Source organism: Dipodomys spectabilis, unplaced genomic scaffold (assembly GCF_019054845.1).
Source record: "Dipodomys spectabilis isolate Male_0828 unplaced genomic scaffold, ASM1905484v1 ptg000668l, whole genome shotgun sequence".
Taxonomy (NCBI): domain Eukaryota; kingdom Metazoa; phylum Chordata; class Mammalia; order Rodentia; family Heteromyidae; genus Dipodomys; species Dipodomys spectabilis.
The window spans coordinates 210,721-236,863 of record NW_024871345.1 but is presented as its reverse complement, the minus strand read 5'-3'; the positions used below and the strand labels follow the sequence as shown (position 1 = coordinate 236,863).

The window sequence follows — 26,143 nt, the reverse complement described above, 5'->3', positions numbered from 1 at the left end:
ATCTCAGAAATCCTCATTTGAGAGGCCCCAGCCTGGCTCAGGTCAGGTGTGAGGGAGGTGCCGTGGGCCGGTGCTGGTGCTGAGATCCAGCTTCCCCGGACGGTGGAGGAGCTTTCCTGACACCTGTATGTAGTGTTGTGTGACCCTTTCACTTAGAGGCAGAGTTTTCCCACGTTGGCAGTTGACACAATGGCACAGGGAGCAAGCAGGGCGTTAGGAAGGAGGCGTGAAAGTACCTGGCACAGAGTAGGTGGTGCCTCATTTTTGATTAATGAATATTTGAAAGGCACCTTCATTTTAAACTTTATTTAGTTGTAATTTTTTGGCAGTGTCAGGGTCTTCTGCTTGCCAGGTTAAGTGCTCTACCACTGAGCCATGCCTGTAATCCTTTTTTTTGCTAGTTAATATGTCTGTGTGTGTGCATTCACGTGCACCCGAGTGCATGCCTGTGTGTGACCACCAGTCCTGAGTCTTGAACTCGGGGCCTGGGCACTGTCCCTGAGCTTGTTTTCCTCAAAACTAGTACTCTACCACTTGAGCCACAGCTCCACTTCCAGCTTTTTTGGTAGTTAAGTAGAGATAAGAATCTCATTGGGGCTGGGAATGGCTTAGTGGTATAGTATTTGCCTACCATGTATGAAGTTCTGGATTTGGTTCTTCAGTGCCACATAAGCAGAAAAAGCCAGAAGTGGCACTGTGGCTCAAGTGGTAGAGTCCTAGCCTTGAGCAAAAGATGCTCAGGGACAGAGCCCTGGCCCTGAATTCAAGCCTCAGGACTGTCACCAAAAAAAAAAAAAAAAAGATTCTCATGGACTTTCCTAACCGGGCTGGCTTCAAACCTTAATTCCCCTATCTCAGCCTCCTGAGTAGCTAGGATGACAGGCGTGAGCCACCGGCACCCGGCTTTTTTTTTACACTTCTGATTATTTTTTTCAAATATCATATAATGGATATTTGACAAGATATATCCATGGATTTTAGACTTTTAAAAAGTCTCCTGAGCTGGGTGCTAGTGGCTCATGCCTGTAATCTTAGCTACTCAGGAAGCTGAGATCTGAGGATTGCAGTTTGAAGCCAGGCTGGGCAATATTCACTGCCCGTGAAACTGTTTTTGTTGTTGTTGTTGTTGATTGTGGGGCTTGAATGCAGGGTCTGGGTGCTGTCTCTGAGCTTTTTCTACTCAAGATTGTTCTACCACTTTGAGCCACAGCTGTACTTCTGGTGGTCAATTGGAGATAAGAGTCTCGTGGACTTTCCTGCCAGACTGGCTTTCAACCTTGATCCTCAGATCTCAGCCTCCTGAGTAGCTAGGATTACAGGCGTGAACCACTGGGTGCCTGGCCTATGCTGGTTATTTTTAAGATAGAACCTTACTTCCAACCCCAGGTGTGTACCTGAGTTGTGATTCACTTGTTTTTAGGCTTCTTCTCATAGCTGGAATGACAGGCACTGGCCCTCATTCTTTCACTGAAATCGAAGTCTTGCAGACTCTTCTGCCTGGACTGACCTGGAGCTAAGATCCTCTTGTTCTAGCTTTTCGCATAGCTAGATGGCAAGCATATGCCACTGTGCCTAGCTTTTGGTTGAGAAGGGGTCTCTCAAACCTTTTTTGCCCAGGCAGGCCTTGAACTGCAATACCCTAGCCTCATCCTCCCACATAGGATGGCAAGAGCATGTCGCCACTCCCAGCTGTGGGTTGAAAAAGGGCCCCATGGACTTTTTGTCTGGACTGGCCTCAAACTGTGACCCTACCTTTCTCAGCCTCCCAAGTAGCTAGGATTACAAGTGAGCCACCAGTGCAGAGCCTCTATTTTTTTTGCTTCTGGGAGACATGGGGATGCTGCAGTTGTAATTACCACCTCTCTCTGCTTCTGAGCTAGAATTGCCTGGACTCTCCAGGATGTTGAGAATGGAGAAGCTAGCTGACCTGCTTTCTTTTTATCTGTAAATTCTGTCAGTTCATCTGCTATCTTTAGAGGGGTTTGTACTTTTGTCAGTTGAGTCATCCAAGGATAGATTGGGCTTTACTATAGATGAAAGAACGCTTTCTAGAGCAAGTGCTTTGGTCCTATTAGCTAGACTTTCAGTAATTTGTCAAAGTGTCAGCCACTGTACCATTGTGGCTGTGCAGTTCCTGAAGGCTGTGTCAGCGTGGGATGTCACGGCAGTTGAGATGGCTGAGAAATCCGATGGATAGAGGAGGATGGGCAGGCAGCCTAGCTGCAGAGCAAAGCTAATGCAGGCTCAGTGTGAAGGATTTGTCAGGCCAGAGAGTTATTCAGCAGTGGGAGTTGGAGCTGGACGCCAGTGACTCATGCCAATAATCCTAGCTACTCAGGAGGATGAGTAGCTAGAGGATTGTGGTAGAAAAGTCACAAGACCCTGTTTCCAAAATAACCATCAAAAAGCCAGGCTTGAGGTATGGCTCGAGCAAAAAAAAATCTAGCAAGTGTTAGGCACTGAGTTCACACCTGGCCCCCCTAAAAAGGAAAAAAAAAAGTCAAAATTGGAACTCTAGGCTAGGGGACACCACTGAAATCCAGAGATAGAGCCAGACTCTTACCACCATCCCATGGTCCCTGGTGTCCCTGGGCAGCAGAGGGCTGAGATGGGGTCCTTCTGCAAAGCGGAGCAGGGGCTCTGGGAAGGAAGGAGGCAGGAAAAAGCAAATCATTTGATTACTATCACTGGAACTCTAGGGTTGAGGATGGGGCAAGTTTCTTGTCTGGAAAACTGGAACACAGCACTGGATGTGGCCCCAACACTGCCCAGTCCTGCTTAACTGATGAGGTACATCAAGTAAGACCAACATCCCAGGTCTAGACAGATCCTGTATGTCCTGCTGGCCTGCAGATGGTGGGGCATGGAGAAGGAAAGGCCTTCGGAGCAGTGACAGCTATTGGCACTGCCAGTGCTGCCGGCTTGCCCCTCCTGACGGCCCCAGCCTTGCTTCCTGCTGTCTGCATACTCAGATCACAGGCTCTCCCTCCTACGGACGGGGTAGGGTGCAGTCTCCAGAGCTGCCTGCTACATGCCTGGGCCAACACTGGTCCACACAGTGTCAGGCCTGCTGTCATGCCTACAGAACGCTGTTGTAGACTGCTGTGTCACTGGAGTGAGACTCCTGGGCTGGCTTACATTTCACATCAGGATACCCCCCTTTGATATAATGCGTTTGATTCCAGTCTTGCTCTGAAGTGAGATGACAGTTTAGCTTATGGGGCTCAAGAACCTCACTTCTGTTCCGTTGGCCTGGGCCCTGTCTCCCGCCATTGGACAAGCCACATCAAATCTATGACCTTGAGCTCCTGCATGGTACTGGTGGACTTACCCCTCCTAATGCAGAGGGCTGCTGCTGGCTGGCTGAGGAAACTCACTCTGCTCCTGCCAAATGGAGTAGATGCACTTCTGAAACAAGTTGCTGATGTGGAAGGGACTTGGTGGTCGTTTTGAGCAAAGGTCACACCAGACCCAGCTGCTGTGGAGATAGTGGGCTCTCCAGGATCCTAGGAGGGGAAGTGTTGCCGCCCGCAGCTTTTGCAGCTGTTCTCCACATAGGCTCCGGAAACTTCTCTTCCCTGTCCAAGTATTTGTCGTGCTCTACTTGGGAGGTCTCACCTGTGTGAGTGCAACAGGTGCTGCTCCTCAGAGGAAGAGTCTGTAGTCAGACCCGTTCTTCATTCTTCTTCAGAGTTTCCTTTCTCCAGCTCAACTCTGGGGATTGTGTAGATCTGTGTGTTCAGGGCTTCCCAGAGACTGAACTCTTTGAAGACATGGCTCATCATTGGAGTTTCAGTTCCAGGCCAGGGTGGACAACACCAAGGAAGGGAGGAGAGTCAGGCCTGGCCACCTCCGCTGCTGGGCTGCAGCAGGTGTACCAAGTTCACAGGACAGTGGTCATCCCACCAGTGTTTGCTGTGTTCATGGACACGGGACAGAAGAGCCACAAAAGAGCAGCTCCCGGCCCCTAGCCTCTCAGAACACTGCAGAGAGCCAGGCAGCTTCACACCAATAGCCATATGATTCATGGTGAATTTTGAGGCAGAAAAGCCAACTCTATTATAAAGAAGACCATTTCCAGCGCATTTGTTAATTGAGCCACTCAGCACTTGATTTCATTGTGCTGTTGGCACTCTTCATCGAAGGTGTTAATCACTGCCATCCTTATGAGAGACTTCCTGTGCCTGTGGGCGAGACTTGCCGGGAGCAGGTGCTTCTCCAGGGTGTTCTGGATGACATTGCTGCCCTTGCTTCTCAGTTATCCATGGGATCACAGAAAACCGACAGTGGAAGAGACCTCAGAGGCCATGTGTTCTGCAAACATTGAGCAGCTCCTGTTCTGTCCCACGCCCTGCCTCGTGGTGGCAGTTCGGGGGATAGGAACATCCAAAACCCAATTTGTTTGGAATTTTCTAGAATGTAAAATTGCTCTCAAGCACATAGAATCTCCTCTCCCACCCACCATTATACTTTCCTCTTTGGAGTAAAATGAATCCCCTTCTGTCAAAGATTAAGCATCTGGAAAGTTCCACCGCACAGTAGGTTTTCAATGAGTGTCAGTTTCTTTTATTCTCTATTTTAAAAAAAAAACAAACTCATGTGTACTGACTTCATCCACCAATAACTACCTTGGAAGTACATAACGCAATCAGATGAAACACTATGAGAAAGTATCTTAGAAGCGGTTAAGTTTTAAAGAAAGAGAATGCCACTGCTACCATTCCAGTGTGACCAAGGCTGGGATGGCTAGTGTGGGCCAATCTTGAATGCTCTGTGTCCTATGCTCTGGTTAGCTTCTCTCCATTCAGAGAGTGAGATGGCAGGGTAGGGTGGGGGAATGAGAAGGAGGAGAGGGATTGAACCTAGGGGTATAGGTATAAGTAAAAGCTGCTGGGCTGGGAAGGTGGCTCAGTGGTAGAGCGCTTGCCTTGCATGCATGAGGCCCTAGGTTCGATTCCTCAGCACCACGTAAGCAAAAAAAAGCCGGAAGTGGTGCTGTGGCTCAAAGTGGTAGGGCACTGAGGGACAGCACCCAGGCCCAGAGTTCAGCCCCCACAACCAAAAAAAGAAAAGAAAAAAAAAAGTAAAAGCCACAACAAGTTTAAAAACAAAATTTCTGGAGAAGGCTAGGTATTGCTTTGCCTTCCCAGGATCTTGATCATTGAGAGACAGCTACGTTGGCTTTTAGTGGGGTCATGTGAGTCATGATGTTCTAGCTCCCAGCCATGTACCTGCCCTAGCTCTTCCTTGGTTCTGCCATTTCCTTTTGACTGGGGCCGAGCCAGAACCCACCGACCTCCATCTTCTCAGAGGCATCTTCCTGAGCTGGGGTTTAGACCTCCAGGTTCCACTCCAGTGGCAGCCAGATCTCCTGACTGACATGTAGCAAATGCCCAGAAAACGTGAGATGAATGAATGCGTGCATGCAGTATGTGATGAGTGCCGCCCTGGTCCACTCTCTGCCCTCTACCCAGACTGGTCCCTGAGAGCAGGTGACATCAGCAGGCTCCTATGTCCTCGGGACTTCTTGTTGAGTTGGCCAATGGCAGGAGGAGATCAGAGGGTGAGGTAATTGCCCCTTAGCTCCCCACTGCGTGAGTCCACATGTGCTGACTGTGGCCCTCAACAAAAGGCCCCTGCCTTACCAGGCAGCCTGCTCCAATTGACCCTCCTCTCTCAGTGCCTGAGTCCTGTCCATCCCTTCTTCCTTCTAGGCCATGGGGTGCCGCCAGCTGCCACAGCTCCTGCCCCATCCCTTATGGCTTCTTTATACCCTGCTCACACCAGTGTAATTAGTCTCTTCTTAAATTAACCCTCTGCAAATTATCCTAAGTAGAGCATACCTTCTCCTTCCTGTTGGGAAGCAGCAGGCCCCAATTGCTGTGGGGACTTTAAATGGTTTGAGCTGGGACACTAGAGCTGCAACCGACTTAACAAAATGAATGGTGCTGTTCTTCCAGGAGTGTTTGCCATGGCTGGAAACTATTCTCTGCTTAGGAAAGACAGTCACCCACTGATAATGTGTGAGATCTTATTTTATTTTTTTCTTTTTCCAAAACAAGTATTTAATATTTTAGCTGTTTTATAGAGAGAAATTTAAATAATATACTTATTTATGCTGTGATGACCATTTCACAAAATTGACAAAAATACAGAAATTAAATAAAAAGTGGAACATTAGAAATTTTTTAGCTTTCTACTTCAATGGCCGAAGATACCACACAGACTTGTGCCATGTCATCACATTCATACCTTCTCTTTAAAAATGTGTGTTAGCCTTAAGCCAGAAACACTCGATTGAAAAAAAGACATGGGCAGCCGGGCGCTGGTGGCTCATGCCTGTAATCCTAGCTACTCAGGAGGCTGAGATCTGAGGATCGCAGTTCAAAGCCAGCCCGGGCAGGAGAGACTGTGAGACTCCTATCTCCAATAAACCACCAGAAAACCGGAAGTGGCGCTGTAGCTCAAGTGGTAGAGCGCTCGCTTTGAGCTGAAGAGCTGAAGGACAGCGCCCAGGCCCAGAGTTCAAGCCCCACGACCGACCAAAAAAAAAAAAAAAAGAAAAAAGACATGGGCTTCAGTTTTCATTCATTGATCATGACTAATAAGTGTAAGCAGGTCCCCATACTGTAGAAATTACTGAAAAGAACATACCTGTAGTCCCTGAACTGAAGACAGTCGAGGAAGGGCAAGGCAGAGAGAACTCGGACGCAGCTTTCCCAGCTGTCTTCCTGAGATACCACACCAGTGGTATCTCACACGTCCAAAACCAGATCCATGGTCCCGTCACTGCTGAAGGAATCAGAAAAAGAATAAATCTTGCTCATTTTACAAGGAGGTACTATGTTATTTGTCAACATTTTTGCTTTCTGGGGGATCTTATTTTAGACTAACAGTCATTATTAAGTGTCTGAAATTGCCCCTTGTTTTGGTTGTATATCTCCCTCAGCAAGAGGTATGCTGGAAAGACAAACCAAATAGAACAGGGCAGAAGCACACTGGCTTTGCCAGCAGAAGGTTCAAGGAGTGATATGTCTGATTCTGTGTTTACATTTCCACTCTGGGCTGTTTTCCTGCAGGTGATAATAAACAGCACAATCACACCGAATATGACTTTCACCAAAACGTCACAGAAGTTTGGGCAGTGGGCGGACAGCAGAGCCAGCACAGTGTTTGGTCTGGGGTTTTCCTCTGAGCAGCAGCTGACAAAGGTACGCGGCACTCCCCGAGGGGCTGGGGGCGGGTGTGGCGTTGGACTCTCCTTCAGGACTTGCCCCTGGCGGGTACGGCCATTCTCAGTGAGCAGGGTTCCTTCTTGGTTGCCCATCACACCCCTCTGGCCATGCAGGTCCCTTGGAAAAGGGGCAGTTGGTTGAGGAAGGGAAACTGACTCCTAACAAGTGCTGCTTCAGGACCTTGTGTGGCTACAGGAGGAAGCAGCTAGGCCAGTTCTTCTGGTCCTCCTCGCCAGCCAGCCACTGCTTTGTGTGTCCCATAGGGCCAGCGAGCGCAGGGAGGGCTGCCTTGCTTATCTGGGTCCTGTCAGCTGGATTTTGAGGACCACGTGCTGTAAGAGGACAGCTGTTGGAGGGTCGCTACTGAAATCTCCTTCTAAGGTCATGCTAGGTTTCTGGACTTTATCCTATGACCTGAGAAGTCAAAAGCCCAGAAGGAAAGGGGTCAGATTTGCATCTTAGGTAGATATTTTTCCCTGGCAACAAGTCAGATTTGACCGTTAAGGGTTCGCTCATTAAGGGTTGAGTACAAACTGGAGAGATTTTAAAAAGGTTGACGAGCTAAGTCGGCGGAGCTTGGTAAGTAAAGAGGGAGGAGAGGAGCCTCTGGTGTGCAGATGGGTAGTGCTGGTGACACCCAAGAGGAGCAGGTACTGGGAGGGCAGAGTCTGCACACGGGGGAAGCAAGTGTGATGGTCAGCGGAAGGAGTCAGAGAGACACGGCCTGTGTCTGAGTGTGTTGGAGGTCACATGCTTCCCCCTGAAGAGTGCCCCTGTCCCCACACAGCACTCTCCCCCCCCCCCCCCCAATCGCTTGCCCAGAGGCCCCCAGCTGCTGGAGGAGCTCCTGAGCCCTTGCTGAGCCAAATCCATACAGGCTCCTGATCCGTTTCTGAACCAGATGTTCTTCCTGGAGGTCTGGAAAGATTCCTTCTATCAGCAGTGGCATCAAAATAATAGGAAGGGCCGGGGCTGGGAGGTTGGCTCAGTGGTAGAGCACTTGCCTCACATGCTTGAGGCCCTGGGTTCGATTCCTCAGCTCCACATAAGAAAAAAAAAAGGAAGTGGTGCTGTGGCTCAAGTGGTAGGGTACTAGCCTTGAGCTGAAGAGCTGAGGGACAGCGCCCAGGCCCAGAGTTCAAGCCCCATAACGAAGAAGAAGAGGAGGAGGGGGAGAGGGTGGGGGAGGGGGAGGGGTGAAGTGGAGGAGCTTCCGTGAACAGAATTAAAAAGAGAACTCTAGATACAAACCAGGACAAGTTGCTAAAAGTCCAATTCTTTGTGAGAGCTGGAGAGACCTGGAGCTGCACCTGCCTCCAAGGGCTGCCACTTCTGATTTTTCCCAAATGAAAATGTCCTATCATTAAGGAGTGTCCGTCTTCCTGAGTCACAGAGTCTCCAGCAGCCGGAGACTCGAGTGTCACAGTCACAGAGACTTCTCAAGGTCCTAGATGTCTCCTTTGTCCAAAATATTTCAGATCCGCTCTCCCCTTTTTCTGAAGGGGGTGATTAAGCACACACTGACACAGGGGTAAATCACTGTGAATCGAGGTTGGCGGTCTCGAGTGGCAGTTACCTACCACAGAAAGAGCTGGGGCCTAATGGGTTCCCAAGATGCGGATGAGGGACAGCAGTGGCTGAGTACGCCTGACTTCCCAGAGCCACCACCCACAGACCCTCAGAGGGAGGCAGTCATCGCGTGCTCTAGGCTGGAGAAAAACCCCAGGGTGGGTATTTTCATTTAAAAACACTTTATATGCACTTCTTTCTGTAACCCCTACAAAGAAAATAGATGCCTTGGTCCCAACAGCTCTTATTACAAGGACCACTTTACAACCGCAGACAAAAACGTAGTGCAGGAGAACTTTGTTCTTCCAACCGTTTCCCAAAAATAGCAGGAGCTTACATTCCCAGAAGTGAACCAAGACTCAGTTGCCTGCCACTGGGGAAGACAAACTACCTCAGCCCAGTGAAGAGTGTTGTGAAGGAACTTCTGCTCTGATCAAAGGAATCGTTTATGAAGAGAGACCAAAGGAGGGAGATATAAATATAAGAATGAGCTGGTGATTGATGTTATTTTCCTTGCATCTGGTCCCAAGTGTCACTGTTGTAAGTATGTCTTCATCCCTTTCATCACAGACAAGAGGAAACACAGTCCTCCTTCGATGAACAGCAGTATAGGCTGGCCTACCAAGTCCTCTATGACTGGTCCATCTCAACCCTGACGCATGTGCAATTTCTCTGTAGCTCAGTTTCCCCATATGTTCACTTCAGTAACTCAGTGTAGTTGTAAGACCATGGCCCAATCCCCTAATTTCCCATCATCTGATTTAAGGTCTAAGTTGTGTTAGTATGTGGGGTGGAAGGAGGTGGTGTATTGGTCCTAGGACTTGGGCAGTATCCCTGAGCTGCTTTTTGCTCAAAGTTAGCTGTCAACCATTTGAGCCACAGCGCCACTTCTGGTTTTCTGATGGTATATTGGAGTTAAGAATCTCACAAAGCCAGGCGCCAGTGGCTTACTCCTGTAATCCTAGCTACTCAGGAGGCTGAGATCTGAGGATCACGGTTCCAAGACAGCCCGGCAGAAAAGTCCGTGAGTCTCTTATCTCCAATAAACCACTAGAAAACTGGAAGTGGTGCTGTGGCTTAAGCAGTAGAGTGCTTGCCTTGAGCTGAAGAGCGCAGGGATGGCACCCAAGCCCAGAGTTCAAGCCCCATGACCGACAAAAAAAAAAAAAAAAAGAATCTCACAAGCTTTCCAGCCCAGGCTGGCTGTGAACTGAGATCCTCAGATCTCAGGCTCCTGAGTAACTAGGATTATAGGCATGAGCCACCTGCACCAGACTTACAGGCTAATTTTTTTTGAATGAGGGATGATATTAGTTGTTATTTTAGTTAGAATGCCTTTAGCCACAGATTATAGAAAACCTAGTTAAAATGGGTTTATTTTGTGCAAAAGAGAAGTCCTGAGGCAGGTGGTTGCTGGTTACCCTCAGCTTCACAGTGTTTGCTCTCAAGACGCTGTACTCAAGAGTCTGCATAGTTTTTGATTCTTTGTTGTTTTCCTGTGGTGATGGATGTCTTCTCAAGCTCTATGCATCACATCTGCATTCATAGAAAGAAGGTCTGGCAGAACACTTCCCCTGGGACCCCTGTGCCAGGCTTCCAAAATCCCAGTCTCAGCCAAGTTCCTAGCCCCCTCCTCCAAAAAAGTAAGTCACTAAGAAGAGTAGGTTGCCATAGTCAGCTTGGACCAACATCTATTTCCTGTTCATACAGATTTGAGATTTTGTTAAGCTAAAAGAAAAGAAAAAATAATTTTTTAGTAGGTAAATACTATGTTTGGCACAGGTCTTCAAAGGTCGATACTGAAAAGAAGCCACATAAAATCAATCAATAGTGATGATGTTGATGATGGCTTTGAATAAAAATCTATTACCACTAAAAACTGCAGACAGAAAATGACATGAGTAAATGAAAGCACAGGAATTTGCTGCTATATTTCAGAAGCTTTGTGATTTAAGTATCTTTTGATCCATGGGTTTCACTGCTCTTTTTTGGTGGTGGTCGTCATCGTGGGGCTTGAACTCTGGGCCTGGGCGCTGTCCCTCAGCTCTTCAGCTCAAGGCTAGTGCTCTACCACTTGAGCCACAGCGCCACTTCCGGCTTTTTCTGTTTATGTGGTGCTGAGGGATCCAATCCAGAGCCTCATGCGTGCGAGGCAAGCGCTCTACCACTGAGCCACCTTCCCAGCCCTAGTCATTTTTTAAAAGAAAGAAATGTGATGAATAGAGATCTATCAGAAATAGGTGATTAGTGTGTATATCTGAATAACATGACCATCAATTTTAGGAAATACTTATTTGTAAGCTACAATTCCTAAATTACTGGCACGTGTGCTATTTTATAGTAAATATGAAATACCAGAGAACTTCAGAGCTGGAGGGTTTTCATGAAGGACAGTCATTTGGTGCCTCTTGTAACTGATCTCGCTGTTCTTAGTTGGAGGCTATGAAGAGAAGCATCTCCATCATCCTCCCAAGGTTCCCTGGACCACTTCCAGTTTTCCATTATTGTAGCTAATGCTAGGATTACAACCATTATATCCAAGGCCTTTTTTTTCATATTTGCAATTATTTTCACAGAATGTTTTCCCAGAAGCAATATCAGTGAGTCAGTACATATGAATGTTTTTCTCACCCGTGATACATATTTCCAAATTGCTTCTCAGTGGGGCTGTACCAAAACACAACACTACCAAGAAGGTATTGCTAGCCCTGGAGTTTATAATTGTATTTAGCACTTGCTAATTTAGCAAGCAAAGAATGGAGCCTCATTATTTTGATTTGAATTTCCAGCAAGGCTGAGCAATCTTTTCTGTAAGTTGTTCAGTTGTATTCTTACTCATGAATTTTGCTATTTATCTTTTAGGATTTTTATATTTTCCTTTTCATCTTGTACAAACCCTTTCATAAAAAAAAATAATAGCCATTTTTCTGTGCTCCTAAATTGTTTTATAGTCCTGCCTGTCACTTTTGTGATTTTATTTTTCCCAACTTTAGAAAAGTGTCCTTCCACCCTTTAAATACAAGTTGAAGAGATGTTCAGTTCTTTGGGGGCCTGCCTTTCTTAAGATTTGATACCCTCCCCCATACTTCCTCTTTAACCCATCAGTAACTTGCCAAACCAGTGGTTTGTGATAAGCATCTAAATTCCTCTCCCCTAATTTACTAAAAGTTATATCAGTTACATGTTGAAAAGTCTTCCTCATTGAGTTATGGTTCTTCCTCTGTAATGAGCTAATTTTTGTCTTTACTGGTAGGACTCAGTTCTCATCTGTTTGTTCTGTTTGACCTTGTGTCTGTTAAGAATAACACAGCTTTTAAATGAGTATTTGTTGTAATGTACTTGACAGGGCTTTTCCTGTTTTGTTACTTTTAAGCTTATTTCCTGAAATGTTCTTTTTGATTCAATCCTGTCTGCATGTCAACAAAACCCTCTACAGTAGACTTAGGAGTTCCTTTGAGGGTACGAATCTCTTTCCTTTCTCATCAGCCAGGGGACAGCAAGCCAATCTATAGCTCCTCCACTCACTGAATAAATGCATGTCCCCCTCCCCCTCCAACCCCCACCCCCCATGTATCAGTGCTATTCTTCCCCAGGTTTGGGAGGAAGTGGGCGTCCAGAGAACTGAGTCAGGAGCACTGCCATCAAGGGGTTCAAGACATGTTGTTTTTATGGAAAGGAGGGCTTTCTCCATCCTGTCTCTGTCCCTGCTGAGCCTCATGGGTTTTACACCGCTGTAGGCAGTGAGCCTCGCCTCCAGACGGCTCTGGAGTGGTCAAATGGGTAGCACCTGGCTGCAGCAGCCGCACAAAGGCTGAGCTTTTCTGCTTAGACCAGGGCTGGGCTCACTGACTGCCTTGTGAAGACACTCGGAGCCTGTGCTCACTCATAGTCCTCTGCAGAGACCTCAGCATTGTCTGCAGCCTCGCAACTGCTGCTTTTGTTGTTGTTTCTCAGCAACTACATCTTCCTCTCCTTGGCATTTGTGTTCAGATAATATATTTGCTCATTAAAATCAGCTGCCTTCTCTGTGAGTGACTGTGAACAAGGGATTGGTAGGATTGCCCTAGCATTTTAGAAGTTTGTTGATTACAGAAATATTCAGACATTTTAAATCACCTAGATTTAAGTTACTGATCCTACCATGTTGCTTCATTTCTCTTGTTGAACTACGTAAAAGCAAATTATCTGATGATTAAGGATGCAAACAAAGGCTGTTGTGTATCATAAGCTTTTAAAATCTGGAACAGTTCCTACTTCTAAAATCATGATGTTGAGTCATGATATTGACTCATTAGAGCTACTGGATCTCTCCAGTAGAGTTGGTGGATTTCCATTGATTCCTTCAGTTGTGTGGCGGTATTTCCCTCATTGTGATTGTATTAGCTACTGTTAACCTGCAAGGTTTTGGGTTTTTTTTTTTGTCGATCATGGGGCCTGAACTCTGGGCCTGGGTGTTGTCCTCAGCTCTTCAGCTCAAGGCAAGCGCTCTACCACTTAAGCCACAGCGCCACTTCTGGCTTTTTCTGCTTATGTGGTGCTGAGGAATTGAACCCAGGACCTCATGCATGCGAGGAAAGCACTCTACCACTGAGCCACCTTCCCAGCCCAAGCTGCAAGTTTTATTAATTTGTTTTTTTGTTTTTTTTTGATTGTGGGGCTTGAGGTCTAGACCTAGGTACTGTCCCTGAACTCTTCAGCTCAAGGGTAGTGCTCTACTACTTGAACCACAGTGCCACTTAATTTGCTTTTTTTGTTTTTTTGCTTTGTTTTTTATTTTGTTTTGTTTTGTTTGTTGGTCATGAACTCTAGGCCTGGGCGCTGTCCCTCAGCTCTTCATCTCAAGGCTAGCACTCTACGCTTGAGCCACAGTGCCACTTCTGGTTTTCTGGTTTATTGGATATAAGAGTCTCACAGACTTTCGTGCCCAGGCTGGCTTTAACCGCACTCCTCAGATCTCAGCCTTCTGAGTAGCTAGAATTACAGGTGTGAGTCACCGGCGCCCTGTAATTTGTTTTTAATATTTCATCATCAAACTCACATCAGTAGTTTTGAAATTAGTTTGTGTTTTCCCTTGGCCAACAGTGTATACTGGGGAAAAAAGTCCCTATATGTATTTTTTTAGATTTGTACAGTATATACAGTATATAAAATGGATGCCAAATAATAAAAATGTGTTTTGAATATCACCCATGACTAAGATTAATAAAAACCTTAGTATCTGTTGTTCCTGTTCAGTTTGCAGAGAAATTCCAGGAGGTAAAAGAAGCTGCCAAACTAGCCAGAGACAAGTCCCAGGAGAAAACTGAGACCTCAAGTAATCACTCGCAAGTAAGTCATTGTCACTGGGACAATCGGAGTGTGATCAGTCAGTGACCAAGACCTTCATTCCTCAGCACTCCTGGGAAGGAATAGGATATTCCTATTTAGCAGTAGGACATCTTGAAAGCTTTTTCCAACTATGAGTTTGTTCCTAGGGAAGAGGATTTGACATGCCTTTATGAAACTCCTAAACTTCTCAAAATGTGGTACTTATAGGACAGAAAATGGTTAATGACATTAGAGTAAATGCTCATCCTGGGCTGGAGATGTTCTGTGGCCACTGAATTTAAACGTTATCAGTGTTCCCAACAGTACTCTCTTAGCTACAGGGGGTCTGGCTTTGCCAGGAAATTGAGTATTTTACTTTGGCTGAAAAGAGCTCATTTTTGCCTGGTGCTGGTAGCTCACTCCCATAATCCTAACTACTCCAGAAGCTGAGATCTGGGGCTCTCGGTTTACGGCCCACCCGGGTCTTTGACAGCCTCCCAAATATCTGCATACCTTCTACAGCACACCTCAGCCCCACTGCACAGACTCCTGGCTATCTTCATGATATGCCCTGCTTACTCCAACCCTTTGCTCCTGAAGTCTCCATTTTCTGGTTCAGCATACAGGCTTGTCAAGCCTTCCCTCACTACCACATATATCAACTCAGACTTTAGGAATGCTATCTTTTTTTTTTTTTTTTGTCGGTCGTGGGGCTTGAACTCTGGGCCTGGGCGCTGTCCCTCAGCTCTTCAGCTCAAGACGAGCGCTCTACCACTTGAGCTACAGTGCCACTTCCGGTTTTCTGGTGGTTTATTGGAGATAGGAGTCTCACGGTCTCTCCTGCCCGGGCTGGCTTTGAACCGCAATCCTCAGATCTCAGCCTCCTGAGTAGCTAGGATTACAGGCGTGAGCCACCAGCGCCCGGCAGGAATGCTGTCATTTTTATCTCCAACTAAAATGATTTTTTTTTTTCAGTCATGAGGCTTAGGCACTGTCTCTGAGCTTTTGTGTTCAAGGCTAAGGCTCTACTCCTTGAGCCACAACTCCACTTCCAGCTTTTTTTGTTTTTATAGTTAATTGGAAAGGAGAGTCTCATTGACTTTATTTCCCAGGCTGGCTTCAAACCTCAGTCCTCAGATCCCAGTCTCCTGAGAGGCTAGAATTACAGCCGTGAGACACCAGCACCTTTTGTTTTCTTTGCCAGTCTTGGGGCTTGAACTCTGGGCCTGGGTGCTGTCCCTGAGCCTCTCATGTTCAAAGTTAGCACTCTACCACTTGAGCAGCAGTGCTGCTTCTGGCTTTTTCTGAGTGGTTTGTTGGAGATAAGAGTCTCATGGACTTTCCTACACTGGGTGGCTTTGAATCATAATCCTCAGATCATAACCTCCTGAGTAGCTAGGAAGAAAAAAACAAACAAAAAAACAGTTCCCAGCTCTGTTTTTTTATTAATACAAATAACACCATGAAGAACCATCTTGCCTGACTCTTTTGAAGGTTTCTGCAGCATAAATGGTTGAAGTGGAAGTATGGCTTAAAGGTATTGGGTGTTGAGACACCTTGTACACTTAGCCTATGGGACTGTTCAGCCCCACTCCCGCCAGCAATGAGGAAGGCTCTTTCTTCCTACACCTTACCCAGAAAGCTTTGTTAATTTGACAGATGAACAAATGTATTTTATTAGCTTGTTTCTTTCACTTTATATTACTTTTCTAGTGACATTGCTTTTATGTCTATTAATGATATGCATTTCTTCTTTCATGGTGCTGTAGTTTGAACTCAGGGCCTCAAACTTGCTAGACAGCTTTCTGAGCAGCATCCCCATTCCTTTTTGCTTTAGTTACTTTTCAGACAGGGTCTGCCAGTTGTGCCTGAGCCTGGCTTTGGACAACATCTTCCTTACATATTCATGCCTCTCATAGAGCTGGGATTATAGGTACACACCACATACCAGCTATATGCAGTTTTCCTTTTGTATTACCCATAGTCATTTTTCTTCTTTAAAAAAATTAAGCTGTTCACATATGGATTTCTAAGGACTTGACAATTTGTGTGTATATGGTGTGTGTGTGTGTGTGTGTGTTCTAGTCCTGGGGCTTGGACTCAGGGCCTGGGCGCTGTCCCTGAGCTTTTTTGCTCAAAGCTAGTTTTCTGCTAGTGCCACAGCTCCACTTCCAGCTTTTTAGTGTTTAATTGGAAGATGAATCTCACAGACTTTCCTGCTTGTGCTGATATCAAACTATAGTCCTCAGATCTCAGCCTCCTTGAGTAGGTAAAGATTATAGGCATGAGCCACCAGCACCCAATGATTAGTTTTTTAACATGAACAATTTTGAACAAATACAAAAACTAGTCAAAACTGTATGCGAACCCCCACATGCTCATAGGTCAGCTTTAACAATTAGAAATTTATGACCAAGCCGGGCGCTAGTGGCTCATGCCTGTAATCCTAGCTACTCAGGAGGCTGAGATTTGAGGATCGCAGTTCAAAACCAGCCCGGGCAGGAAAGACTGTGAGACTCCTATCTCCAATAAACCGCTAGAAAACCAGAAGTGGCACTGTAGCTCAAGTGGTAGAGTGCTTGCCCTGAGCTGAAGAACTGAGGGACAGTGCCCAGGCCCAGAGTTTAAGCCCCATGACCAACAAAAAAAAAAAAAAAATTATGACCAATGGTTTTAACTATGCCTTCTGCTTTGACCCCTTTCTCATGTTCCGATGCTATCTTATTCCCATCATAAATGTTTCAGTTTGTAACTCTAAAAGATAAGGACTCTTAAAAGCTCTTCAATACAGAAAAGGTATTGGCAGTTTATTTTTAATATCTGCTATAAATATACTTCCTAGGCTTTATTTTATTTTTGTTTTTGGCACTTTTTTGCAAAGCAAAATGCTAAGTCACATTTACATACCAGTTCTTTTGTGGCTCTTCCCTTGCCTTTATGTTTATTGGATGCTAAATAAGATCTTTCTAAGATCTTATCCAGGACCAGATAAGGTTTCACCTCATGTTTGGCTTACTGGAGAGCACATGTTAGAGCATTCAGGCAGTGCTAAGCAGCGATGGAGAAGGCACACTTCCACAGCCATTCCTGTTTTCCTAATGACTATGTTGATAATCTCCATAGGCCTAGGATTTCTGCGTTGACTCAATGTTTGTTCCTTTTCTATTCCTTTCACTATTGCTTAGGTTCTTGTGGTATTTAGGGGGACCTGATATTTCAGCTTGGAAGGTTTGTCTATAAAATTTGAGTAAAGAGCCAGTGCCAGTGCTGAGATCTGAGAATCACAGTTCAAAGCCACCCCAGGCAAGAAAGTCTGTGAAACTCTTATCTCCACTGAAACTACACCCCCAAAAAAGCTGGAAGGAGAGCTGTGGCTCAAGTGGTAGAGTGCTAGCCTTGAGCAGAAAGAGGCTCAAGGACGAACAGCAACCCAGGCCCTGATCAAGCCCCAGGACTGGCACTATTTACGTATGTATGTATGTATTAGTCAGATGGCTCTGAGCAGCGGCCCCAAATGTTCTCTCTTCAGTGAAACGCACCGATTTTGTAAGTGTGTGCGGACTTCTCAGGGTCTTTCCCCTGTGGTTGTGTCTCCATCCGCCTGTGGTTAGTCTCGGCTGCATTGTGATTAGATGTATTGGTTTGTTCACACTCATAAACAGTGTCTACTTTGCTGCCAGTGTGAGTACAAGCAGTAACATGTGCAGATAATTCATTTGGCCAGGAATCTGGGTGTGAAACCCCGTCTTGTACTCAGGCATCCAGTGTCAATGGGACTGACGATGAAAAGGCCTCTCACGCGGGCGCAGCGGACACACACCTCAAGTCCGAGAACGACAAGCTGAAGATCGCCCTGACACAGAGGTGAGGCTGGTCTGCAGTCCAGACCCCGGACCCCCATGTTTACCATCTCGAAGCCTCTCAGGCTGAGGTGCAAAGGGTTCCTTTTGCCTCCTGCTCAGTCAGCGTGTGTAAGGCCTGTGAGTGTGCGCAGGGGAGAGGGCCTACGGGTGTGCGGGAGGGCTGAGTGTGACAAAGCAGGGATGTGTCTTTGCAGTAGTGCTTTGCTCTGTTTTTAAGGAGACCCATTTATCATTTATTCTATATGAAATTGAGTTTTTAAATATCAAAAAAGCATATGAAAACCTGTGAAATTATGAAGGATAATAAAAAAATCCCACAAAAGTCAAAAACATTCATATATACAAATTCATTACACAGGATATATATTTAAAGAAGACTTTTTTTATAGTATGAACTGAAATCTTAAAATAGGAATAGACTTGACAAATGTACAGAGCTATATGAAGCAAACTTTAAAATGATTTCAAACATCAATGATACATTCTTTTAAAATATATATGATAAAATGTATTTTTAAAAGTATACTATAACAGTAATATATGTGTGTATGGATTACGTTGTGTAGGGTGTTCCTAGGGCTTGATCTCAGGACCTTTCATTCTCAATTGACTTTTTTGCTTAAGGCAAAGTGGAGCCACAGCTCCGCTTCCAGCTTTCTGCTAGTTAATTAAAGAGAAGATTCTCATGGATATTCATAGACTTACCTGCCCAGGGTTGGCTTTGAACTTTGATCCTCAGATTTCAGCTTCCTGAGTAGATAGGATTACAGGCATGAGCCACCAGCACCCAGCCCAGCCTCTCTTTTAAGTATATATTTTTAGTTCATATACGGCTATCTGTGTTTGTGACATCTAACGTGACATTAAATACACAAGTACCATAGAAGGGTCACAAGATTAAGCTGCAGGTCTACCAGTTCAGACACAAAATGACCTTCCTTTGGGGAGTGCTAAGAAGCTGTGACAGACTGTTGGGGACCAGTGTCCCCTGTAGCGAGCTATATTCCTGGGTTATTTTTGTTTGTTTTGTTTTGTTTTGTTGGTTGGTCGTTGGGCCTGCCTGAACTCTGGTCTGGGCGCTGTCCCTCAGCTCTTCAGCTCAAGGCTAGCGCTCTACCACTTGAGCCACAGCACCACTTCCACCTTTTTCTGCTTATGTGGTGCTGAGGAATTGAACCCAGGGCCTCATGCATAAGGCAAGCACTCTACCACTGAGCCACCTTCCCAGCCCCGGTTCCTGTTTTTAATAACAAGCTGTGCTTGTGTTTATGTCGTAGGACTAGCCCACAAGTACCTTCAGACTCATTCTGCTCACCAGGCCCAGGGACTTGGCTATCTTCCTCATCCTCCTCTTTGTGGCTGAGATACTTTCTTCTTCAGACATGCCCATTTAAGAGCTATAGCTTCTAGGAGTCACACTGTCTAAATTTCCCCATCGTACAGGCAAGAAAACTGAGCCCCAGCAGTAACTCTCTGCCCAAGGTGACACAACTGAAAGCCTTCCACTGCAGATTCTTTTCAGGAGTATCTTGGCCAGTCACATTCTACAGTGCAGCCACCAAATGGCGGGCACCCATGCCCCGGGCTTGAGGTTCAGCTCCTGTGATCTGACCCAGGAGTTCCAGAGAAGTGGGACTCTTACCCTTCAGTGACCTCTGAGCTCTGGGTCTTTGTCATTGAAAGATAAAACTGTGACCAGTTTCTTTCCCTGCTTGCCAGACAATTGAGGACTATTTTGGGATGTGTAAGTCACAGTAGGCTGCCTGAATGAAAATGTTTCACCTCTAAAAATAAATATTTTCAAATCCAAGTTTCATGAACAAGTGAGTTACAGGAACAGGCATGAAGCCACTTCCCTAAGTCAGCTTAAATCCTCAGCTCAAATTCATCAGATAATAGCATCTTACTATTTTTCCAGCCTGTGGTATTTGAAACTGAAAGCACACATTTTCCAATCAATACCTAGGATCCCAAGGCCATCAGCTGAAAGATAATACAAGTTATTCAGACATAGTTACACTTACTTTAAAGAGAAAAAAAAAATATTGAAAAGCCTTCAGAAAATGGACTGCCCTCAGCCAGACAGACACTTTCTGATGAGCTTGTCATATGCAGCCCCAGCCACATCAGTTCCGGTCACACTCTGCACCAAGACGTGTGGGCTCAGAGGAGAGGGAGGAGAGCAGGTGGGAAGGGAACCGTAACTGGGCAAACCAGAGTCCTGCTCAGTTCAGCGTCTTCCAGGAGAAGGTAGAGGTGAAGGTGCAGGTGTCCATAGACTACAGGGTGACAAGCAAGCCTTCAGCTCTCAGTGCCCAGAGCCATAGCCTCTAGGTTTATAAGTTGATCCCATAAACCTCGATGCCCAGATCTGCTCATAGGGATTGGCCCCCGGTCACTGTCCCCTGTCCCCCCAAATGCTGGCTTCAAAATCTAAATTCCTGGAGGGCTCTGAAAAGCCACAGGTTACGGCAGGGCCCTTGTCAGCCTGAAGCCAGGCTGTTTTGTGTCACATTTATTCACACTTGGGTCCTAGGTCTCCAGAGAGGTTTTGGTGGCTCTCCAGAAACACAAGGCCCTACAGGCCCCCAGCAGTTCAGAGCCCAGATCGAGGCTCACTCTAGAAAGAGAGTTCTCAGCAGTGGTCAGCAAGGTCTATACACACGCTACAGCCTGCCCTCTTAAGACGTGTCTTCGAAGGCGTTTGTTTAAAAACGTAGCCTGTTGTGATGACATGTCCACCCTAAAGTGGTGCCAAGCCCTCTGACCAGCATCTCTGGAGGATGAAAATGTAAGCCTCCTCTGGGGTGGGCTGAGGGGCAGCAGCGCCCTGTTCCCTGTCCTGCCACTGCCATCTCTGTGGCCCAATGTCTCCCTCCCAGTGCTGCCAATGTGAAGAAGTGGGAGATCGAGCTGCAGACCCTGAGAGAGAGCAATGCCCGGCTGACCACGGCGCTGCAGGAGTCTGCAGCCAGCGTAGAGCAGTGGAAGAGGCAGTTCTCCATCTGCAGAGACGAGAATGACCGGCTCCGAAGCAAGGTGGGCCTGGCCTGGGAGGAGGCAGTGGGCTGACTGGGCAGGGTCCTCTCTCCTCCCTCACCCTTGCTCTCACTTGGCTCTCATCCCCTCGGGCAGGAGGAAGGCTTGTTGCCTTCCCTTGGAATATCCTACCATCTCCATGCCCTTCTTACAGGAATTCAGCCATCTAAATCCCTCACTTACTGCCTTTACAGTAACAGTTTTGTAACACTGTTGCTAAGGAGAGCTGAATAAACTGGAGTTTGTGGCATGTCTATGTTCTCCATGCCAGCCATGGGCTGCTTTTGTTTGCAGTGGCCTCCTCCGGGTTCCTCCAACTTCATGGTCAGGGATCCAGAGAAGAGAGAAAATAGATGCAGAGCTGAGCACCGGTGGCTCACGCCTGTCATCCTAGCCACTCAGGAGGCTAGATATGAGGATCCCAGTTCAAAGCCAGCCCAGGCACAAAAGTCGATGAGACTCTATCTCCAATAATCCACCAGAAAACCAGAAGTGAGCTGGGAAGGTGGCTCAGTGGTAGAGCACTTGCCTTGCATGCATGAGGCCCTGGGTTAGATTCCTCAGCACCACATAAGCAGAAAAAAAAAAAAAAAAAGAACCATAGAAGAAGAAGAAACAGAAAACCACAGAAAACCAGAAGTGGCGCTGTAGCTCAAATGGTAGAGCGCTAGCCGTGAGCTGAAGAGCTGAGGGACAGCGCCCAGGCCCAGAGTTCAGGCCCCATGACCAACCACAAAAAAACAAAATAGATACAAGGTATGGGGAAGAGCCTTCATTCAAAAGCTACTTCTATCCAAATCCCTTACTCCTTCCTTCCTCCCTCCCTCCCTCCCTCCCTCTCTACCTCCCTCCCTTCCTACCTTCCTTTCTTCCTCCCTCCCTTCTTCCTTTCCTCTTTTCCTACCTTCCTCCCTCCCTTCTTCCTTCCCTTCTTCCCTTCCTCTTCTGTCCTCCCTTCTTCCTTTGCCCCCTTCCTCCCTCCCTCCCTTCTTCCCTCCCTCTTTCACTGGGGTATGACCTCACGTCACTTTTCCAGCTATGTTGGGTGCTGACCATCAGGGGCAGCAGGCCAGCTGCTGACTTTGCAGGTCTCTGTCAGGCCTGGCGGATCTACCTGCCAGAGGGACTGACTGACCTGAGCTCTGGCCCTGGCCCTGCTGGTTTTAAGGAAGGCGTCCTGTGCACACAGGGCAGAAGCCCCGTGGGGAGCTGTGTTCATAGCCACAGCTATGGAGGGGAGCAGAGGTTTATTGGGGGCAGCGAGGTCTCAGTCCTTTGCCACAGCCTCCATGGGGGCCAGCACGCTGCTTAGCTCCTCATACTTCCCCTAGGCACAGATGTGCGTCCCCACCCATTTCTTGATGAACTTGAGCACCTGCTTGTTTTTGGACACCTTGAGCAGCTCCATGACATGCTGCTTATACAGGGTAAAGCCACACACCTCACAGATCATGTCCTGCATGAACTTGGTGTGTGCTTGGTAGCGCATAGCCGTGGCTGCCATTTTCCAATGGCTGCTGCGGCAGAAGCAAAATTTTATATTTTAAAAGAAAGCAGCTGGGTGTGAGTGGCTCACACCTGTAATCCTAGCTACTCAGGAGGCTGAGATCTGAGGATCATGGTTAGAAGCCACTCTGGACAGGAAAGTCTGTGAGACTCTTATCTCCAGTTAACTATTCAAAAAACCTGGCAGTGGAGCTGTGCCTCAAGTGGCAGAGCACTAGCCTTGACCAAAAGAATCTCAGGGACAGTGCCCAGGCCCTGAGTTCAAACCCCAGGACCAGCAAAAAAGAAGAAAGAAAGAGAGAGAGAGAGAGAGAAAGGAAAGAGAGAGAGAGATGGTAGTGAGCTCTTTAATGACTGAAGTAGCCCAGCTTCCTTGCCTTAATGTCTGTGCTTTATTAAAGATCGATGAGCTAGAAGAGCAGTGCAGTGAGATAAACAGAGAGAAGGAGAAGAATGCCCAGCTGAAGAGGAGAATCGAGGAGCTGGAATCAGAACTCGGAGAGAAGGAGACGGTGAGTAACAGAGCGAACAGGCTTTTCGGGGCCTTTGGGGTGACCTCCACCCATGGCAGGTGGTCTGTGGTGTGGCCCTGGCCCCAACAGCTACCTGGACACCAGGTCAAGATCATAGCATGATGCATGGATACTGCACTCTCCTCTCAGACCCAGGAGTGAGTCCAACTTCACACAACCGTTGGGTAATGCTTACAGTCATCAGAATTTGAGTTCTGTTATCAAATTAATGCAGCTAGAGCAATAGCTGTGATACAGTCGTTCTGTATATTCTAGAATGGAGAACAGTTGATATGTCATCATATTCTGGGAGGTAGAGCAGTTAACTCCACACACAGTGGAGACCATGGGCAAGTTACCAAACCACTCTGGGCCTCAATTTTCCCTCTGTAAACAAGAACTACAACCTCAGGTACTCTGCAGACCTCATGTGGTCATCAAGCCCTTGGAGCCACCTGAAGTTTCAGAATAGTGCTGTCATCATTCCTGTTCATGCAGACAGGACATCTTCTAGCAGTGTCCTCGGTCAGTATATGTACAAGTTGACGGTCTTCAAGAACACATCTTTTCTCTCTTTTTGATGGTACTCATGATTGAACTAGAGCTTCATGCTTTCCAGACAGGCACTCTTACTTAAGTCACACTGTCAACCCCGTTTGCCAAGGGCGGGGTCTTGTTTTATGCTCTGGCCAGGCTTGTGTTTCCCCCTGTCCCAAGGATGACAAGTGTGCCTCTCTGTTTCCAGACATTGGTTGACAAGTTGTCCCACAAACTCTTCTTCCCTGGCCAGGCTTGATACATCACACCTGATTTCCATGTATGTTCTTTTTCAAATCTCTGTCTCCCATAGGAGTTGAAAGATCTCCGGAAGCAAAGTGAAATTATACCTCAGCTCATGTCAGAGTGTGAATATGTGTCTGAGAAGTTAGAGGTAAGGGGTGGGCACCTGTCCTGGGCCAGTGAGGTGTCAGTTGGCATGCTACCGGCTACTGCCCTCCCTCTCCCTTCTCACCTGGGACGGCAAAGAGCTATTTTCTAATATACAAGGACAGCAGTAATTGCATGCCATCCCTGCCCCAGGGGGTAGCTCAACAGTGCTGGTACAAAGAAGTCCTGTGCATAATCGTAGTGTGGACAATTATCTGTTGAGGAGGCCTTCCTCTCTGGCCTTGGCTTGCTGATCCACAAAACAAGGCTTTTCAGGCCCTCCTTTACTCCCAGGATCTCCCCACTTCAGGCTCCAGTACAAATACAATGAGTGCTTTACTGAGGTGCCCAGCACCAGGACTGTATTGGTGAATGATTCCTGGGTGCATTTCAAGAAAATCCCAGTTTATACACACCAAATACAGCTCCATGTGACATAGAGGCTAAGGCTCTCTAAGGACTCGCAGCTGTCCTGCCTTTGGTAGCTGGAGCCCTGTGTACCGCGAGCCTTGATTGGGCTGTGGGATCCAGCGCTGCAGAATGCCTGGTGAGGGCGTCAGAATGCACAGACTGCCTGTTCCTCTCGGGGCGGGACTGCCGACCAGCTGGGGTGGGGCTGAATGTCTTGACCCGGATGTCAAAGCTTCTCTGCTGGGCCCTTGGTGATGGTTCTTGGGCAGGACTCTGTATTCCGTGTTCCAAAGTGGGACTTTGTCACCCACCCACTGCGTCTACCAGCAGGATAAAGGAGCCTTCTGCCACCAATGTCTGCTCCTCCCTACTGACCTAGCAGCCACAGGCTGCCGCCGAGGTCTGAGGTCCCTGCCCAGACCCACAGGTTTGATGGTGAATGATTGGTCTGGCTCTGGCAGGTTCCAGTGGATGGCTCTGCTCCACACTCTCCTTTTTTCCAGACCCTTCTTCAAATGGTGCTCAAGGGGTCACAGCTTCGTGTGTCCGGGGCTTCTTGACCAGCCAGCCACCCTTTCCGCCCTGCCCCCGCTTGCGCCTGCCCCTCCCCGACGAGTCACATTTCCCATGTCCTGTAGGCAGCAGAGAGAGACAATCAAACCCTGGAAGACAAAGTGCGGTCTCTGAAGACGGACATGGAGGAGAGTAAACACAGACAGCGTCACCTGAAAGGGGAGCTGAAGAGCTTCCTGGAGGCGCTGGATGGGAAGATCGACGACCTCCACGACTTCCGGAGGGGGCTCTCCAAGCTGGGCTCTGACAACTAGGGTCTGCTCCATCCATCAGACCGTGAGTCCCAAGTGTGTGTGACACTGCCAGGACCAGACATACTCCCGTTTGCATTGTTTCTGTAAATTCAGGTGCAGTTTTTTGTGTTTCCAAACCAGTTGTGCCGTCCACCCACTCCTCTCCAGCATAGAAATCTCTTGCTTCTCTGGCCTTGTGAGGTTGTGGACAACTGGAGGACTCTGACTCAGGAATCTAGAACTAGTCTACCTTAAGCGCTCATGCAGTCAGGGCAGGGATGTTTGTATTTTCCTTCCTTAAGGGCTGTTGCAACCCTATGAACTGGAGGAAAAATTATTTTCTTATCCAAATATTAATATCCTGTGTACAACAGCCATTTTCCTTTCATTGAATAGCATCAGCTCAATCAAGGAGGGCAGGGAGACAGCCACTTCTGTCGGTAAACACTGAGGGCTCTTAAGTGACCTCTCAGCAGAGGCTCTAGGAGAAGGAAACTAGTTTCTGGTAGTTTCTGTCCTGGCAGGCACTAGCATGGCTGTGCCCAGTTCTTCTGTTTGTATGGTTGCAACAACGTTCCTCTTCTTGGTTTTCATTTCTGAACAGATACTGCGTTGTGAGAACAGCAGGTAGTGAGGGCACCTAGCACAGTGCCTGGCAGAGTCGGTGCTCAATAAATACTTGCTCAACTAAACACAGAAAGAGAAGTGTTTCCATCACACCCTCAGCAGAATCCAGAGCCCTGTTGAGTGAGTCACCATCTCCTGTGTGCTAGGGCATCACCAGAAGCAGACGTGACTAGCAGTGGTCATACTCAGCTGGCTCTGGGGTAAGGTGGGTGGTAATGGGGAATATAGGGGCTGATCTGAGGCCCCCCAAGAATCCTCTAAAGGTCATTTTCCCTGTGACCACCACCTTCATACCCTGAGGGACCCAGGACACTGGACTTAGGAGCTAGGCTGGCATGCTT

General features: G+C 47.3%; 1 protein-coding gene across 5 annotated transcripts in view; it reads left to right on the top strand.

The window, feature by feature from the left end:
- The window catches only part of Homer2 (homer scaffold protein 2), a 79,491-nt gene extending 53,573 nt beyond the window's left edge, over positions 1-25,918 (top strand). For 2 of the 5 annotated variants that reach the window (XM_042671771.1, XM_042671767.1), the window contains exons 3-9: positions 7,080-7,211; positions 14,040-14,132; positions 17,836-17,975; positions 20,857-21,013; positions 22,921-23,031; positions 23,882-23,962; positions 25,008-25,915. In XM_042671771.1, the coding sequence (XP_042527705.1) occupies positions 7,110-7,211; positions 14,040-14,132; positions 17,836-17,975; positions 20,857-21,013; positions 22,921-23,031; positions 23,882-23,962; positions 25,008-25,196 (873 nt within the window). In that variant the 5' untranslated portion in view covers positions 7,080-7,109 and the 3' untranslated portion in view covers positions 25,197-25,915. Of the gene's footprint in view, positions 1-7,079; positions 7,212-8,664; positions 8,963-14,039; positions 14,133-17,835; positions 17,976-20,856; positions 21,014-22,920; positions 23,032-23,881; positions 23,963-25,007 lie in introns of those variants that run through there. The other 3 variants (XM_042671768.1, XM_042671769.1, XM_042671770.1) reach the window with 3 other exon arrangements.
- The last annotated feature ends 225 nt before the right edge of the window (positions 25,919-26,143 follow it).